General features: G+C 62.3%; 2 protein-coding genes across 2 annotated transcripts in view; one reads left to right on the top strand and one right to left on the bottom strand.

Annotated features, from left to right (window-relative positions):
- NRXN2 (neurexin 2) overlaps nucleotides 1-937 on the top strand; it is a 99,141-nt gene extending 98,204 nt beyond the window's left edge. The window contains exon 22 of the mRNA XM_052662567.1: nucleotides 51-937. Coding sequence (XP_052518527.1) covers nucleotides 51-937 — 887 coding nt within the window. The remainder of the gene's footprint in view (nucleotides 1-50) is intronic.
- Nucleotides 938-4,307: 3,370 nt separating this feature from the next.
- Nucleotides 4,308-14,177, bottom strand: SLC22A12 (solute carrier family 22 member 12). Its single transcript, XM_052661695.1, is given in 12 exon segments — nucleotides 4,308-4,419; nucleotides 7,462-7,668; nucleotides 7,892-8,000; nucleotides 8,490-8,543; nucleotides 8,546-8,682; nucleotides 9,661-9,770; nucleotides 9,941-10,060; nucleotides 12,225-12,292; nucleotides 12,295-12,387; nucleotides 12,465-12,619; nucleotides 13,092-13,195; nucleotides 13,776-14,177. Coding segments are annotated over 12 exon segments (1,671 nt in total).
- Nucleotides 14,178-15,928: the final 1,751 nt, after the last annotated feature.

Here is a 15,928-nt window from a genome sequence, read left to right as displayed (position 1 = left end):
CCCCGGCCCTCGCTGACGCCCTGTCTTTTCTCTTCTCTCTCTTGTTCTAGGAGGAGAGTTAATATTGCCCATAATCACGGAGGACTCCTTAGACCCCCCTCCCGTGGCCACTCGATCCCCCTTCGTGCCCCCACCCCCCACCTTCTACCCTTTCCTCACCGGCGTGGGTGCCACCCAAGACACCCTGCCCCCGCCCGCGGCCCGCCGCCCGCCCGCCGGGGGCCCCTGTCAGGCCGAGCAGGACGACAGCGACTGCGAGGAGCCTATCGAGGCCTCGGGCTTTGCCTCCGGGGAGGTCTTTGACTCCAGCCTCCCCCCCACGGACGACGAGGACTTTTACACCACCTTTCCCCTGGTCACGGACCGCACTACCCTCCTGTCCCCGCGCAAGCCCGCTCCCCGGCCCAACCTCAGGACAGATGGGGCGACGGGAGCCCCCGGGGTGCTGCTCGCCCCCTCCGCCCCGGCCCCCAACCTGCCAGCGGGCAAAATGAACCACCGAGACCCGCTGCAGCCCCTGCTGGAAAACCCACCCCTGGGGCCTGGGGCCCCCACGTCCTTCGAGCCGCGGAGGCCCCCTCCCCTGCGCCCCGGCGTGACCTCCGCTCCCGGCTTCCCCCATCTGCCCACAGCCAACCCCACCGGGCCTGGGGAGCGGGGCCCGCCGGGCGCGGTGGAGGTGATCCGGGAGTCCAGCAGCACCACGGGCATGGTGGTGGGCATCGTGGCGGCCGCGGCGCTCTGCATCCTCATCCTCCTCTATGCCATGTACAAGTACCGCAACCGCGACGAGGGCTCCTACCAGGTGGACCAGAGCCGGAACTACATCAGTAACTCGGCCCAGAGCAACGGGGCGGTGGTGAAAGAGAAGGCCCCGGCCGCCCCCAAGACGCCCAGCAAGGCCAAGAAGAACAAAGACAAGGAGTATTACGTCTGAGCCCCCGGCACCGCGCCGCACTGCCAGCTGCCCCTCCCGGGAGAGACCGGGAGGAGGGTGCGGCCCTCTCCCTGCCGGGGCCCTGGGGACCCACTCCCTGGCTGCCTCAGACTTCTCTCACGAAGAGGAAACGCAAAAAAAAAAAAAAGAACAGAAGAAGGAAAGGAAAACCCCGTGCTCGTCCCCTTCCTCCTGCCGGCTGTCCGGCGCGGAGTTATCGTCCGTCCTGGGGCTGTCTGTCCCTCTCAGCTCTGCGCCCGCCGGGCAGGGCACATGCTTACAGCCCTGGGTTGATTTATTTTTTTAAGGGGGGTAGTTTTATTTTGGTGGGGTTGGGCGGGAAGGAAGGCTGGGGGTTTTGTACAGTGTCCGCTACTCGTCCTGTTCATTTCCCTCCATTTTTCTTCTTGCTCCCTCTGTTCCTCCTGCCTTCCTTCTCTCCCCAAGCCCTTCAGTCCCCACCCCAGGCTTGCTGTGTCTCTCAGTCCCCACCCTCCTTCCCCACTTCTCCTTTGTGTGTGTCAGGTTTCTCCCTTCCTTTCCTCCCTTCGGGTTTCCAGAGTCGGTGGGAGAAGGGCGGGAGGGTGGGCGGAGCGGCCCAGAGAGGGGCGGGGAGGGGCGGGGCCTGGGCTGCCTCGAGAGCCCTGGCTCCGCCCACCAGGAGGAGGGGCCTGCCTGGTGCCCCACCCAGGGAAGGGGCTCGGGCCTGGGAAGGCCTGCTCTGCTGTGTGCCGCCGGGCGACGTGCATTGATGGGGAAGCTGCTGGAGGAGCAGGGTGGGGGGCGGGTGGGAGGGGAAAGGCAAATGCAGATATATATTGAAGACAAATAATCTAGATATCGCGAGCAGCAGCCTGTGGCACCCGTTGGGCGCGGGCAGCAGGGAAGAGGGGGAGCCAGGCATAGCCCGCGGACTGCTGGGATCACTTCTCTGCCCACAGGCTCCCTGCTCCCCCAGTTTTTTTTCTCTCTTTGTTAACAAATGTGTCTGAGTCTTGGAAAACACCCCAACCCCGGAAATGTGTGGGAAAAGAAAACAAAAACTTTCCAAATCCAAAGGTCCTGTGCAGTTTGTTCGGGTCGGGTGCTGTTGGGACACTGGTCCCAGCTCTGGGCTGGGATCTGGGCCCAGATGAGCCCATGAGAGCTGGTAAGTAGCGCCCAAAGGTTTGGGTTGAGCATGACTTTGAGCTCCTTGAGGCGGCTTGTCTTTGTCTCACCCTCACGTCCCAGACAGCCCCCAGGCCCGAGAGCGATGACTGGTCTCTGGCCCCACTGGCCATGGACCTTAGCTTCTCTCGGTGCCTGTGTGTGTGCTTAGTCGTGTCTGACTCTGCGACCCCATGGACTGTAGCCCACCAGGGTCCTCTATCCATGGGATTTTCCAGGCAAGAATACTGGAGTGGGTTGCCATTTCCTACTCCAGGGGATCTTCCCAAGCCAGGGATCCAACCCGAGTCTATTGTGTCTCCTACATTGGCAGGCGGACTCTGGGGGTGGACAGATCCCGAAGTGGGAGCATCCTTTTGCACTCTAGTGGCTAGAAAGGGCCTGCGTTCTGGTGGTGGCTGCGTGTGCGTGGGGAGTGGGGGGGACAGCCTTGACATAGCCCCCGGGGGAGGTAATGTTATTCGTGGGTGGGAAGAGCTTCAGCTGCTAGTCCAAGGTCTCAAGGTGGGTCAGTATCTGAGTCCAAATTTTCCCCCAGTTCCACCTAACTCCGGGATCTCTGCCCCTTTTACATCTCTAGAGTTTGGCCCTTGCCCCCCACTGGCTGACAGTGGGCAGCACCTGGGGCTGCAGGTGGGAGAAGGGTCCATACACCTCAGACCAGCTGTTTGCTTCTTCATGGGGACACGAAATGGGCCCAAGGTCCCAGACATGCGCAGATGGGTCTGTATTTGTTCATCCTCTTGGTCTAAAGAAGCCGAGACTCTCAAGGTGGAGGTTGTACATGAGGGCCCACGCATCCTCGGTTGTACTCGCGCATCCTCGGGAGTGTGGGTGAGTCTGCATCTCCCAGGGGGCTGCGCCGGAGCACCAGGCTTTTGGAGACAGGACTCAGCCACACTCCATCACTCAGGTCTCCTCTGCCTTCTGCTTGGTGGGTCTTGCCCCCCATCCCGCTGCTCCAGGCTCTGCCTTCTCGAGCTCTTGGCTCATCGTCACCCTTCATCGCCCTCCTTCATCGCCCTATTGTGCTTCCTGAACTTCCACCCCTGGCCAGCGTGTTCTTGCAACAGTTTCGTAAGATTGGTCATTGTTTAGGCCTGGACACCTCCCAGGGTCCTTGGGCTCAATGCCCAGGGAACCCCATCCAGATCCACCTCATCTCCCCCCGCATCCCTCCATTCTGGGATGAAGCTTTTGTGGTGGGACCCTTCCCCTCATGGAGTGTGTCCCAGTGGCCCTTGAGAGTCCTCCCTCCACCCCGAGTCCTAACGGGGGTGGGAGAGCGAGTCCTCCCCCAGCTGCCCCAGGGGGTGGATTTCCATGGACTTGACCTCTCCTCTCTTTTCTGAACCAGTCACCAGGAGGGAGGGTTGGGCCTCGCTTGTCTCCTACCACTCACAGTCTTGGAGGGCAGCCTCACTGAGGTCAGCTGTCACCCTCTGCGGGAGCCTGTGCAAGGCCTGACGGGGCAAGCTTGTCAGGATGTCTTGCCCCTGTGCTGGTCATGGCCTCGCCCCAGGGTCTTCTGCTGCTGCTCTCCCTGTCCAAGGAGTGGAGACTTATCTCGGGTTCTCCTGCCCCCATCACCACTAGCCAAAGAAAACAAAGACAGGAGGCAGGAGCTCCTTGGTGTCAAGAAGGGAACATCCTTACTCCAGAAGTTTCCAGAGTGGCCTCGAACAGTCTATCGGGGTAGGGGGTCAGAAAGAAGGACAGTGCAGGACTTGGAAGATGGACTCCCATCTGACTCATTGCTGTGTGGCTGTGCGATTGTGTTTTGCTTTCTGTGAGGAAGCTAAAAGCTCTGCCACCCAAGGACTCAGTAGTGAGGAAAGACTCCTGGCCTCTGCCACTCAGTGTGCTTGTCTGTAAGAGACAGTCCCCTTGGTCTTAACCCCTTCATCCTGTGCATCTGATGTTGAACTTACCACCTGGGCCTGACCTGGGCTCCTGGTGTCTGGCTGGGCTGGCAGTGACCCCCAGGAGAGTCTGAACAGCATGGGGATGGGTGAAACTCTGGGTACCCTGCTCCTGGACACTGGTACTTGTGGGGATGTGTCAGGAGATTCTAGGGGGTGGGAGGGGAGAATGAAGGACGGGGTTGGGGAAGAAGCTTGCAGTGAAGCCTGGCTGACACCTTTGACTGTGAGACCTGCACTGGCCAGGCAGGCCCCCAAGTGCGGGAACACAATCTCAGCTAGCGCGGGGGCTCTTTGGGCAAGAGGCCCTCCTCCTGGCAGTGGATGTGGAGCCTGTGTGGCCGGCGCTGCCCCTCCTCACACACCCTCCCGGGTGAGCTGCAGGCCTGGCTGGAGGCGGGAGAATTGTCAAAGTGGGTCTTGAGGCATTTTCCTGTCCCCGCTGCCTGAGGCTTCTACTGCTAACGATGGGGGGAGTGGAGGAAGGTGACTGAAGGGATGCCTGGCAGGGGTGCCCTGCAGGGTGCCTAGCAGCTGCTGGGCCAGGAGCTCCCTGTGATGGATATCAAGAGAGAGGGTGCATCCCAGGTGAAGGCCTGCCACTCGAGGGGCAGTGCCCAGCTGATTGCAGACCTGTGGTTGGTAGCTGCTGAGGGAGGCCCCTTTGCCCTTGGCAGGGCACTCACTCCGCCATGGTGATGACACTTTCTCCCTCGTTGCCCCAGAGGGCCAGGGCCCTGGGCTTCCCAGCGTCCACGTCCTGCTAAGTGAGGCTTCCCAAGTGGCACTAGTGGTAAAGACCCTGCCTGCCAATGCAGGAGATGTAAGAGCCGCGGGTTTGATCCCTGGGTCAGGAAGCTCCCCTGGAGGAGGAAATGGCATCTCACTTCAGTATTCTTGCCTGGAGAATCCCATAGACAGAGGAGCCTGGCGGACTACAGGTCATGGGATCGTAAAGAGTTGGACACAACTGAAGCGGCTGAGCACGCACACACGAGTTAAGCGAGGAGTGCCATGTGGGAACTAGGTGCGCCCCCCTGGGTCCTGGCAGGCTGAGACCACCTGGAAGGACCAGGAGCAAGGCCATTCTGAATATGGGCAGACAGATGACTCTGAGCACTTGGTAAGCTGGAGGACACCCTTGGGGAGGGGAGGAGTCATCTCTCCCCTGCCAACGCAGGGCTTTAGTGAAGGGGTCTGCCTTCTGGAAGCTTCTGGCCACCCTGGGGCCCTAGGAATGCTAAGCAAGGGGAAGTAAGGCAGCGGGGGCTCAGTTGGGCAGCAGGTGGACAAGACAGAAAGTCCAGGGCAGGTGGCACAGCCTCATCTTTGGGTATCTTTACCAATGCGATCCCCGCCCCATCCCCTTTGTCCTGGGGTCTTCACTGGAGGCACATAGCTAAAGGTCATGACCTCCCAGAGGCCCAGGCAGAGAAGACCAAGCCAGGGAGTGAGCCCATCTCCCTGGGGGCCAGGGAGCTGCTTCCTGATCTCCCAATAGCCTTCTCATGTGTGTGCCCACGTGTGCGTGTGTACACATCACTGATGTGTGTGTGTAGAGGTGTGTGGCGCTCTGCTGAGGCACCTGGAAGCAGACACACAGGCGGACCAGAGAGCACCTGAGCACAAGTCGGGGGTGGCTCAGCAGACAGCGCGGCTGCTGGAGACCCACTGGGCCCCCATGTGTGTGTGAGCTGGGCCATGAGAGCTCAGGGGCCATCCCTTTCCATCTGAGCACTTGTGCCTGGTTTCCCTGTAAGTGGTGCCAGTGCAGGGGTTCTGGATGGTTCTCAGATGGTGTCTGTGCCCTCCAGAAGCTTCACTGAGCACCCAGATTGAGGCCTGAGTGCAGGCTGGAGGGTAGTGGCCAGAGCTGGCTCCAGAGACCTTTGGACCTGGGCTCAACTGCTGATGCTGCCCCCGTTAGCTCGGTGTCACGGCAGTCAGTTTCTGTGAGCCCTGGTTTTCCCCCACGTAAAATGGGGCCGCATCTACCTCAGAGGCTTCAGGAAAAGATGCAACGAGATGATGCCTTGAGGCGTCCAGCCTGGTCGGTGCCTGGCCCACAACAGAGACTGGAAAACGCAGCCCCTGGGCTGACACTCAGGGCGGGAAAGCTGGCCTGGGAAAGGGCGGCCCCGGCAAGGAGTCCCCACCGCCCCTTCCAGGCAGACCCTGGGGCACATCACAGAGCTGGAGAGGCGCAGTTGTTCGCTCTTTTATTCACTCTCATCCCCCTCGCACCACCACCCCTCTGCTCTAGGGGAGCTGGGGACATGGGGACACCCCACCCTCTGGGAACTCACAGGCTGGTAGGCTGGGGGACAGGCGTGTGGCCACAGCCATGGTGAGAATTTCACTAAAGCCCTGCATTGGGCCCTGGGTCTGGGAGGAGGTGGAGGTTGTTGTCAGGGAGAGAAGGTGGCAGACAGAAGACATGGCCGGGCGGCTGGAGTGGGGAGGGTGTGGGAGGGGCTGGAGCCATCTTTCTGATGAAGCTGAGGATATGAGACTTCACTGTTGCTCTTGCAGAGCCCCTGGGGTGCAGTGAAAAGCTGGGGAGGCCGTGAGGGGCTGGCGGTCAGCCTCCAAGCTCAGGGGCAGTGAGTGGTAAGGAAGCACACGGTTGGCTGCGGGCCCTGCTCCTCTCTGCAGCCTTGAGGGAGGGGCGGGTGACGGTGTACCGGGCAGAGTCCTGCCAGTCACACCATCCTTTGCCCTTTCTGTGTTGGAGGCAGCTCCTTAGACAGTGTGAGGCCAGGCTAAGCTGGAGGGGCAGTCCCCAGGCCCTCCGGAAAGGAAGGCCTTTGCTCTCCTTCTGCCGAGAAGTCATCCCATCACAGGCTTCCCAGGAGGCCTAAAACCCTGTGGATTTCAGGACAGGACGTCCCTGGAAGCGTGTTGCCTTCCATACTACTCTGTTCAGGAAAGACATGGAGGGGTTGTGTCTCATGGGTGCAAGTTACTCCTGATCTGTGTCTATCCTGAGGACTCAGGAGACATGGCTGCCCTGCTCTTGGGCACGTGATGGGGGATGGATGGGGAGTGACTTCCCTGATAGACATCTAGGGGCTTTAGGAGTAGAGTCTGGGGCCCATGAGAATGTCCAGTACCGCTGCCACACCCTCAGCTCTCCACCTCACAAAATGCTGCCCCCTCGACCTCTCTCTAGGTGGAGCTGGGGGTAGGTGGGCCACTCAGGTCTCAAATGGTGGAATGAAGGGCAGGGGACCAAGTCCACACTGTCAGCTGGGAGACTGAGCCCTGGGTCTCTAGTCTCCCAAAGAGGTGCTGTGTGACTCCAGGCCAATCCTATCCCTCTCTGGGCCTCTGCTTCTCCCTTTGTCTGGCAATGGGGGTGGGTGGCCAGGCCCGCCCTGTTTTGGGGCTCCAGGGAGGGCGGAGGGGATGGCCAGAGCTTCGTCCACTGACTGCCTCTGCAGGTCTTGGATGGTGTCAGGCAGCGGCAGGCTCTGGGGCTTGGGCAGCACCAGTAGCGCAGCCAGGCCGCTCAGCACGGGTACCACCCCGCATGCCAGCAGGGGCAGGGAGGCGCCACAGACACGCAGCAGCCGGACCAGAGGCCCCAGGATGGCTCCTGCTCGGGTGGCCATCTGGCACAGGCCCCCTGCGGTCATCCTGCCGGCATAGATGCACCTGTGAGGGGTCGTACTGCCTGCCTACGGTTTTGACCTCTCACTCTGGCCTGGCCCTCTCAGTCCCAAGAGGCACCATGGGTCAGGCTGGGCTGGGATGCACCTGGGCAGCCCCGAGGTCACGTGAAAGAGAAGTTCGAGGCACGAACATCTGGTCTGGGGGAGGCCACTCCCCAACCCGGAAGTCCTGCCTCCATGGGGCTCACCTGAGCACAGTGGGGAAGAGCTAGGCGGTATAGATGGGGAAGCAGGTGAAGGCAGCCCCCACTCCCCTGAGCCCCAACACGGCGAGGGCTGAGCACAGGGCCTCCATCTCTGTGGACAGAGATGGGTTTGGCAGGCTTGTTGGCGGCGGTCCCGGGCTCTCCCCAGGACCTTCCAAATATCTGCTCGTCACCTCCACCTGGGTGTCCCCAGACCCCACACATGCACCGTGTCCTAAGTGACCACATTCCTTGCCCCCCGACCCCCCGCCCAGTCTGCTCCCACCCAGACTCCCAGATCCAGACCCTGGGAGTCCTCCTCCACCCCCTCCATTTCTCTGCCCTTCTCAACAGCACCCCCACCCCCCACCCCATCCCAGAAATCCATCAGTTATTCTGTCTCCACAATTTTTCATAATGTTGTCCAGTGCAGGCCACCACCATCTCATCCAGACGGCCCAGCAGACTCCTTCCTAAGTGGGCCCTACTCTAGTCCAGTGCCCTTTTGATGGGGGAAAAAGAGGACTCTTTTCGTGGCTTAAGCTCTCCTAGGTAGGGAGCCTCTGGCCGCAGCCACGTGCATCCAGGCCCGCCTGCTCACCGTGGGGCACCAGCGTGTTGGCTAGGATGCAGAGGCCCGCCAGCACCAGAATCACAGGTGGCCCCGCAGCAGCAGGGTGCCGACCTTGGCTGGGATGTCCGTGACCACAGTAAAGGCTTGGAGCAGGAAGATGTTGCTGCCTAGGGCCTGCAGGTCCAGGATCAGGCCGTAGAAGGTGAAACCAAGGGCAAACCTGAGGGTGGGGGTACGTAGGTGAGTTCTGGCTGGGGATGGGGCAGCTGGTTTGTTCTCCGACCTGCCTCCACCCTTCCCTGCTGGCTCTGTACCCATTGGTTGGGTGGTCGCTATGGACTACATTTCCCAGGTTCCCTTGCCAGTGTCACGTCTCGTGAGCTTTGGCCAATGGGAGGCACTGAGGAGAGACTGGAGGCGGGACTAGGGCAAAGCTGAAGTATTGCTCCCCCGCTCTCTGGGCACCTTGTTGGCAGTGGCGGCGTCCCCTCCACGGCTCCAGCTTCCACTGACCAGCCCCTTTCTCTGTGGTCCTGGTGGGTTCAGTCTTTGCCAGGTGGTCCTGGCTCCTGAGCTCTGATAACCCCTCTCCCTTCTCTCTGGTTCTTCCAAACTAGGTGCGCGCGTGCATGCTAAGCTTCGTCAGTCGTGTCTGACTCTTGAGATCCTGCGGACTGTAGCCCACCAGGATCCTCTGCCCATGGGATTCGCCAGGCAAGAATACTGGAGTGGGTTTCCATGCCCTTCTCTGGGGGATCTTCCCGACCCAGGGATAGAACCTGGGTCTCTTACGTCTCCTGCACTGGCAGGTGGGTTCTTTACCACCAGCGCCCCCTGGGAAGCCCCAGGGTAGATGTGCCTTTCTGCCGCTGAATTCTCCAGCTGCCTCCTCTGCCTGTTGGGCTCTGCAATTCTCCCAGCAACTTTGCTGTGTATCCTCCTTGCTAATCTCTCCTGTTGACCAGTCCTCCTGGCCCCGGGCAGTTTCCTGTGGGAGCCTAATGGAGAGAGTCAGTGCCTCAGGCCTGGTCTTAGAGGCCCTCTCAGCTAGTGGGGCCAGTAGAAGAGTCGGCAGAGCCAGTGGATGCCAGCAGAGCCCTGACTCCGGGCTCCCTGGCTGCTGGTGGCCCGAGGCGGAGGCTGGGGCCGGGTGGGGTGGGGGTCGTCCAGCGCACACTAGAGGGGCGTCTATCTGCACAGGGTGAAGACACAGGTCCGGAGGCCCAGGCCAGGAGTGCAGAGCAGAGCGACCAGGCTTCCAGGAGTCTGGCTCACACTCAGCTCTTCCTGCATGGCTGAGCGCAAGACCTGGAGGGAGGGTGGGGAGGGTTGTCAGCATGGGGTCACTGCCTGGCCCTCCTCCCTATGACCCCCATCCTGGGGCCCTGGGGCCCTCCGTCCATCTCCCAGGGACCCTGTTCAGGGACAGGAGAGGGTCTGAGGGTCTACCCTTGGGGGAAGGCCCAGCCTCGGCTCACCTTGACGGTCAGCACATCCCCCACTGCCCTCTTCCCGTTGACGGTGGCCACCTTCTGTAGCTCCCACAGGCCCCGCTCCGGCCTGCCCATAATGAGGAGCCATCGTGCCGATTCTGCCAGCTACCTGGGGTTGGGGAGAGGGAGGAGAGCAGGAGGTCTCTGCCTGCGCCCCCCAGGGCCTGGCCTGCACGAGCCTCTCTGCCCCTCTGTCTCCTGCCAAAGGGGTGGCTTCACTGGCTGCCCCAGGCTCAGGGTGGCTGAAGTTTGGGGGCCGGGGGTGTGTGGCAAGCAGCAAAGGGCGCTGGCTGTGGGGGCCAGGTCCTTTCTGCCTCCTCCCTCTCTTGGGGTGGGGTTGGGGGTCCCTGTCCTTCCTTCCTGCCTCCCTCCTGACCCCGAGCCCCTTCTCCCAGCCTCACCTGGGAGCCAGGGCTGGGAGGGCCTGTGTGCAGTGAACACGCCCCTGATGGCTCCAGGACCTCTGTCCTGCAGGCCTAACAGGGTCCCCTGCTGTCCAGCCCTCCCGAGTGTCACAGGGCCCTCCTGCCTGCCTTTCACCCCCATGGCCACACCTTCCTGCCTGAGCTGGCCCCTCCCCTGAAGCCCCTTCCTGCAAACATCCTCACACCCATGGTGGGGCTCAGGCCCTCTCAACCTGCACCCATTAGTCACCAGCGCCCGTCACCTCCAGCGCCCGTCACCTCCAGCGCCCCCTGCAGGCGACCAGCCCACGGCCCTTGCCTCACTTTTGGCCCATTCGCCCATGCCAGGCAACAGTCACCACCTCCTGGGTGCCAGTCAGCCCCACACCTCCCAGCGCCCCCTCCCTGTGGCAGGACCCAACCCCTAACACTAATCTGTCTCCCAGCCGCTCAACATCAAGCCCAGACCCCCTGCACCATCCAGACCTCGGACCCCTTTCTGTGCCCACCGCCCCACACTGGCTCCTGCTGCTGGACACAGGTGCCCCAGCCAGACACGCTCCCCCCGCAGCAGGTGGGGCCCTGAGGTCCTTGGGGGTTTGCAGAGCCAGAGAGGGGGACTCAAGTGCACATCAGAGGTAGAGTTGACGAGACCCTGTGACCTGCTGGACTAGGTGTGCGGGAGCCGTGAAGGAGAGGGAGGTGTCAGGGCGACTCTGACTCCAGTACCTGTGGGTGGCCCCACAGGGGAGGAGGAGGTGTAGGGGAGGAGGAGGTGTAGGGGAGGCCCCGGGGAGGAGCGGGTGTAGATGCTACGTTTGTGATGCTGAGACAGTAGGGATGGGGATGTCACCCAGGTGGCTGGAGGCCGCAGAGAGGCAGGCCAAGGAGGGGGTGGGGGCCTGCAGCGTTTGGAGGAGAGCCGTGGGCACAGGGGAGGTCCCGGGAGAGGACAGTGGTGCCCTTTCGTGGGCTGCAGGGCCAGAGCGACAGGTGGCCGGGCGAGGGCGGCGGGGTCACTGGCGTGGGGTGGCACGTGCAGACGCATCTCATGACGAGAAATTGGGTTGGAAGAGAAGCAGAGAAGCTGGTGGGAGCTGAGGGGCCATGGGGTCCCCTCCTCAGATGGGCCCCCTAAACTGAGTGGTCTGTGATGCTCTGATGTGTGGGATTTCTCTCCTGCTCATCACTGTCTCCCCGGGCACAGCCAGGGCCCCGCCCGGGCTGGTGCTCAGTGGCCACTTGTTGGAGTAAGGAAGTAGTGGAGTCACAAACGCATGTGTGCCCATGGCCCCCGCGTGGGCCTGCCTGCCAGGGCAAGCGGGGCTCGGCCGCGCGGGCCAGCATCAGCGCCAGGCCCTGGAGTCTGCCTCACTGACCTCTGCCCTTTACTCTCGTGACATGGGGGCCAGTCTGCCAACCCCGAAGGCCACCGGCCGGGTGCAGGTGCCTCTGCTCAGGGCTGCTGCGTGAGACGTGATTGCCTCCTGCTCTGAGGAGTGAATGTGTTCTCGGAGTGATGTGTGTGTGTGTGTGTGTGTGGTAGCTTTGCATCCCATCCGCCCCGACCTGGCCTAGTGCTGCCAGGCCTGGCACAAAGGAGGGGCTCAGAACACATGCCCGGAGGTGCACATGCCAAGGCAGGCAAGGACAGGAGACGGGGACGGGCTGAGAAGCGATGGGAAGGAAGGGGGAGGAGACGCCTGGGAGGAGCAGGGGAAGGAGAGGCCCTGGGTCGGGGGTGCAGGGTGTTGGGAGCTGGGGCCGTGCTAGGCTCCTGTGGCTCCCGTCTGGCTTTCTGCATCCCAGGCCTCTGCACCCAGGGTGGAGAGTGGGTCTCCTGCAGGGAGGGAGCTGGGCGGCACCCACCAGGAGTACACAAAGCAGAGGAAGTAGGGAATGGAGACAGCCGGCTGCAGCAGCGTCCAGTCGTGCCGTAGGCCACCGCAGCCAGGAGGACGTGGCCGAAGGTGTAGCCCAGGGAGTTCAGAGTCATCACCAAGACGCGGGCTTGTGCTGACATCCACTCTGCCAAGTGGAGACCAAGTGGGTCGGCCTGGGAGCCCGCACAAGCCTGCCCTGCCCGGCCAGGGTCGGGGACCTACGGAGAATGATGGTGTTCAGCATGGTGCCCACCACAGCGAAGGCCAGCAGGAAGTGGAAGAGGCAGTACATGAAGAAGGTGGGGGCAAAGGCAGCCACCATGCCTGCCACGGCCCCCTGAAGGTGGTTCCAGGTCAGCACCCTCCGGTGCCCAAACCTGCGGCAAACACACAGGGCAGCCGGGTCCATGGGGTGCCACGGCGCTGGCCATGGGGGTCTGGACCCCTCTGCTTGCCCACTGAGCGACTCCCGGGTCCAGACCCACATTCTGCATCCACGGAGGGAGGGCTTGTGAGCACAGGGAGCGCCCCCTGAGGCACTGGGCAGGGGGTGAGCTCCCTGTCAGCAGGGGTAGCCAAGCAGTAGCTGGTCAGCCAAGCAGCAACCTGTGGCTGAGCAGGCTTTAGCAGTGAATGTTTGATGAGAACAATGACCCTTCACAGCCCCAGAGGGGAGTCCGTGAAGCTGAGGCCCAGAGAGGGACTCAGCTTGCTCAGCAGCACAGTTGGAGGGTCTCATGAGAGGGACCCACATCAGATGGAGTTTTCTCCCCAGATCCCGCCAGTTCAGGGCCAGTCAGGGCCCAGGGTCTTGGGGCGCAGGGGCAGCGAAGGGACGGGGCACCTCACCTGTCAGGTACTTGGCCGCACACAGCCGCTCCCACCAGGTTCCCGGCCAAGTAGATGGACGGCTCCATGGGCTTCAGGGCCCGAGCGTCACACACCAGGTCCCACTGGTGGGAGAGGAGGGGCCGGGGATCTGAGCTCAGGAGGCTCGGGGGGGGGGGGGCGGCGGGGGGGCTAGATGGGAAAGCCCAGGGAGCTGGGGCTGGGTGTCCGGCCCCATGACCTTGGGGGTCGTCACCCCTTGCCTAAGCCCCTCCTTGGCTCCCTGTTGTCCCAGGTCCGGGGTCAGGCCCTCTCTGGGCTCATCCGCCTCCTCGCCAGGCCCCTCTACAGCATCCACCCATGCTGGCGCCTTCTTCTGGCTTTCAGAGGCCACTTCCCTCCTTTCCATAGAGAGTCCCCTTCCTGCTTGCTGGGTGGGCCGCCTCTCCTGTCTCCCTCATCTGCTGGAGGCTGCCTCTGGGAACCCAGTGACTCTGCGGAGTGCCCCTGAGGCTCTTGCAAGCTCATTCCTGCCACCAACCCAAGAAGGACCTGGAAGCTGCCTGTGAATGCGGAGGCCAACGGTGGTGGGACTCCCCTCGCTGCTCCTCGGGACTGGGCCATTTTGAATCCAGCCGGCTGTGATCTGTGACTTTGGCCTCTAGGGTGTCAGGACTTGGGGACGGTCTGAGGGGAGGCCCCTACCTCGGTCACGATGGGGGAGGTGAAGGTGCTGCGGTCACAGACCCAGCCATCCACGCATAGCTCCGTGTTGGCCTCACTCCAGTTGGTGGCCGTGGCGTTGGGGTCCAGGAGCTGCCACTGTGGGTGGCGGAAGCAGCGACACTGGAGGGGCCCACGGTTGGGGCCTGGTGGGATGGAGACGGCCAGGAGAGCCTGGGGGTCCGGCGCCGCGGGGACACTGGCCTGGGCCGTGCTGTTGTCCAGGAGGGGCACCCAGCAGCAGTGGCTGGGCACGGCGGCTGAGAAGTTCTCCAGTATGTTCTGAGGGCCAAGCCACATGATGGGGACCACCAGGTCCCCCATCTGGAGAACCTGGAACCGGCCCCGGCTGCCCACTCGGTCCAGGAGTTCAGAAAAAGCCATGGAGCCTGCCTGGAGGCGCCAGTGGAGGTGCCCACCTCACAGAGGCTGGCTCAGGGCAGAGGGGCCGATGCGGGGGGCCTGCCCCCCACCCCCCGCAGCACCTCCTGCTGCACCGGCCGGGCTGCCCAGGGCACGGCAGCGATGCCCGCCATGCAGATTCAGCCCGGGGGTCTCTGGGCGCCGTCACTCAGGGTGGCTCCGGCTGGGACCTGAGTCTACGAGCTGTGACCCTGAAGCCACCAGCACCTCCCCAGAGACACAGCTGCCCCTGGACCTCTGGGAGAAGCTGAGTTGGGAAGAGGGGAAAGGAGGCTGAAGTCACCCAGGCTGGGGCACTGTGACCTGGTGACGAAGAGGGCTTCGTAGTCACTTCCTCGGGTAAAGTTTAACCCAGCTCTGAGGGAGGGATAGATTCAGAGGTCCCGCAGCTCCCACCCTGCGTGGGCTGGGCGGCCTTGTCTCTGCCCCTCTGCACCCCTGCCACCTTGTGCCTGCCTGTGCCAGGGGCACTGAGGGCTGACCCAGGAGAGGCGCTGCCTGGGGTCCTCTCAACCTAGGGGCTGGCGTGAGGCTGGAGCAACATCCGTGCTCTGTGAGGACTGTGTGTGTGTGTGTGTAGCCTGAGTCACCAGCAGGTGTCCAAACCCCATGTGTCCCAGCCAGCGTGGCCCAGCCCCCCGCCCACAGCCCCTCCCTTCCATGTGTCTGCCGTCATTAATGCCCTCCTCCCCACCGCTTTGCTCTCTTGAGTCTTTCAGTGTCTCCAGACACCCCATGGGTTCCTCAAGTTCAGTGTCACCTCGAGATCTCTGCCCCTCCCCAAATCCGCTCCTGGATCCCTAGTCTGGTTCCACATCTCCCGCACCCCGCCTGTCAAGCCCTCCAGTGGCTGAGCCCTGCTAACTTCTCCTCCCTTCTCTGTGTCTCTGCAGCTGTCCCCTCCCAGGGCTCCCTGTCCCTGTTCCTGTCCCTTCTGCCCATCCCCACACTACAAAGCCCTCCTGTCGAATCCTGCTTAAAAGCCAGGGGCGTCCCCCTCAGCAGCGCAGCAGGAGCTGGCCAACCTCCCACGGCCAAGGTGAGGGGGCGGAGCAGTGCACGCTGGGTGGGGGACTCAAGAAAGACTGGACCCGAGCCAGGAGAGACCTCCTTGGTTGCACAGGGGGTTGATTGTCCAGGTTAAAGCCACAGGCCACATTCCCAGGTGGTGTTAGTGATAAAGAACCTGCCTGCCAATGCAGGAGATATGAGATGCGGGTTCGATCCCTGGGTTGGGAAGATCCCCTGGAGGAGGGCACAGCAACCCACTCCAGTATTCCTGCCTGGAGAATCCCAGGGACCGAGGAGCCTGGCGGGCCCACAGTGTCACAAAGAGTCAGACACGACTGAAGCGACTTAGCATGCTTGCATGTATACGTGAGTAGACAGATGCACTTGCCTATGTGTGTACACGAGCGCATGGATGTGTGTGCACATCTATGTACGAGTGTATTCTAGTGCATGTGTGACATCTGGCAGGTAGGTGGTGGGCAGTGGAGCGACGGTGGTGACCCAGCTTGTTCTCACGTGCTTTGGGTGTGAGGCTGCCCCTCCCCCGCCCACTACTTCTTTCTGTCTTGCTCTCTCTCCCCTCTGCTCATTCACGTAGCTCGCAGGCACAACCTCTTCACCTCCCTGGCCTCTGTGCCCCAACCAACCGACTCCCACGAGCACCCTGTGTTGGCTCAATGGGCTCCTGCTATTGCTCAGAC

The sequence above is a fragment of the Budorcas taxicolor genome, chromosome 25, assembly GCF_023091745.1.
Source record: "Budorcas taxicolor isolate Tak-1 chromosome 25, Takin1.1, whole genome shotgun sequence".
Taxonomy (NCBI): domain Eukaryota; kingdom Metazoa; phylum Chordata; class Mammalia; order Artiodactyla; family Bovidae; genus Budorcas; species Budorcas taxicolor.
The sequence above is the reverse complement of the archived record's forward strand: the minus strand, read 5'-3'. Positions and strand labels throughout refer to the sequence as shown.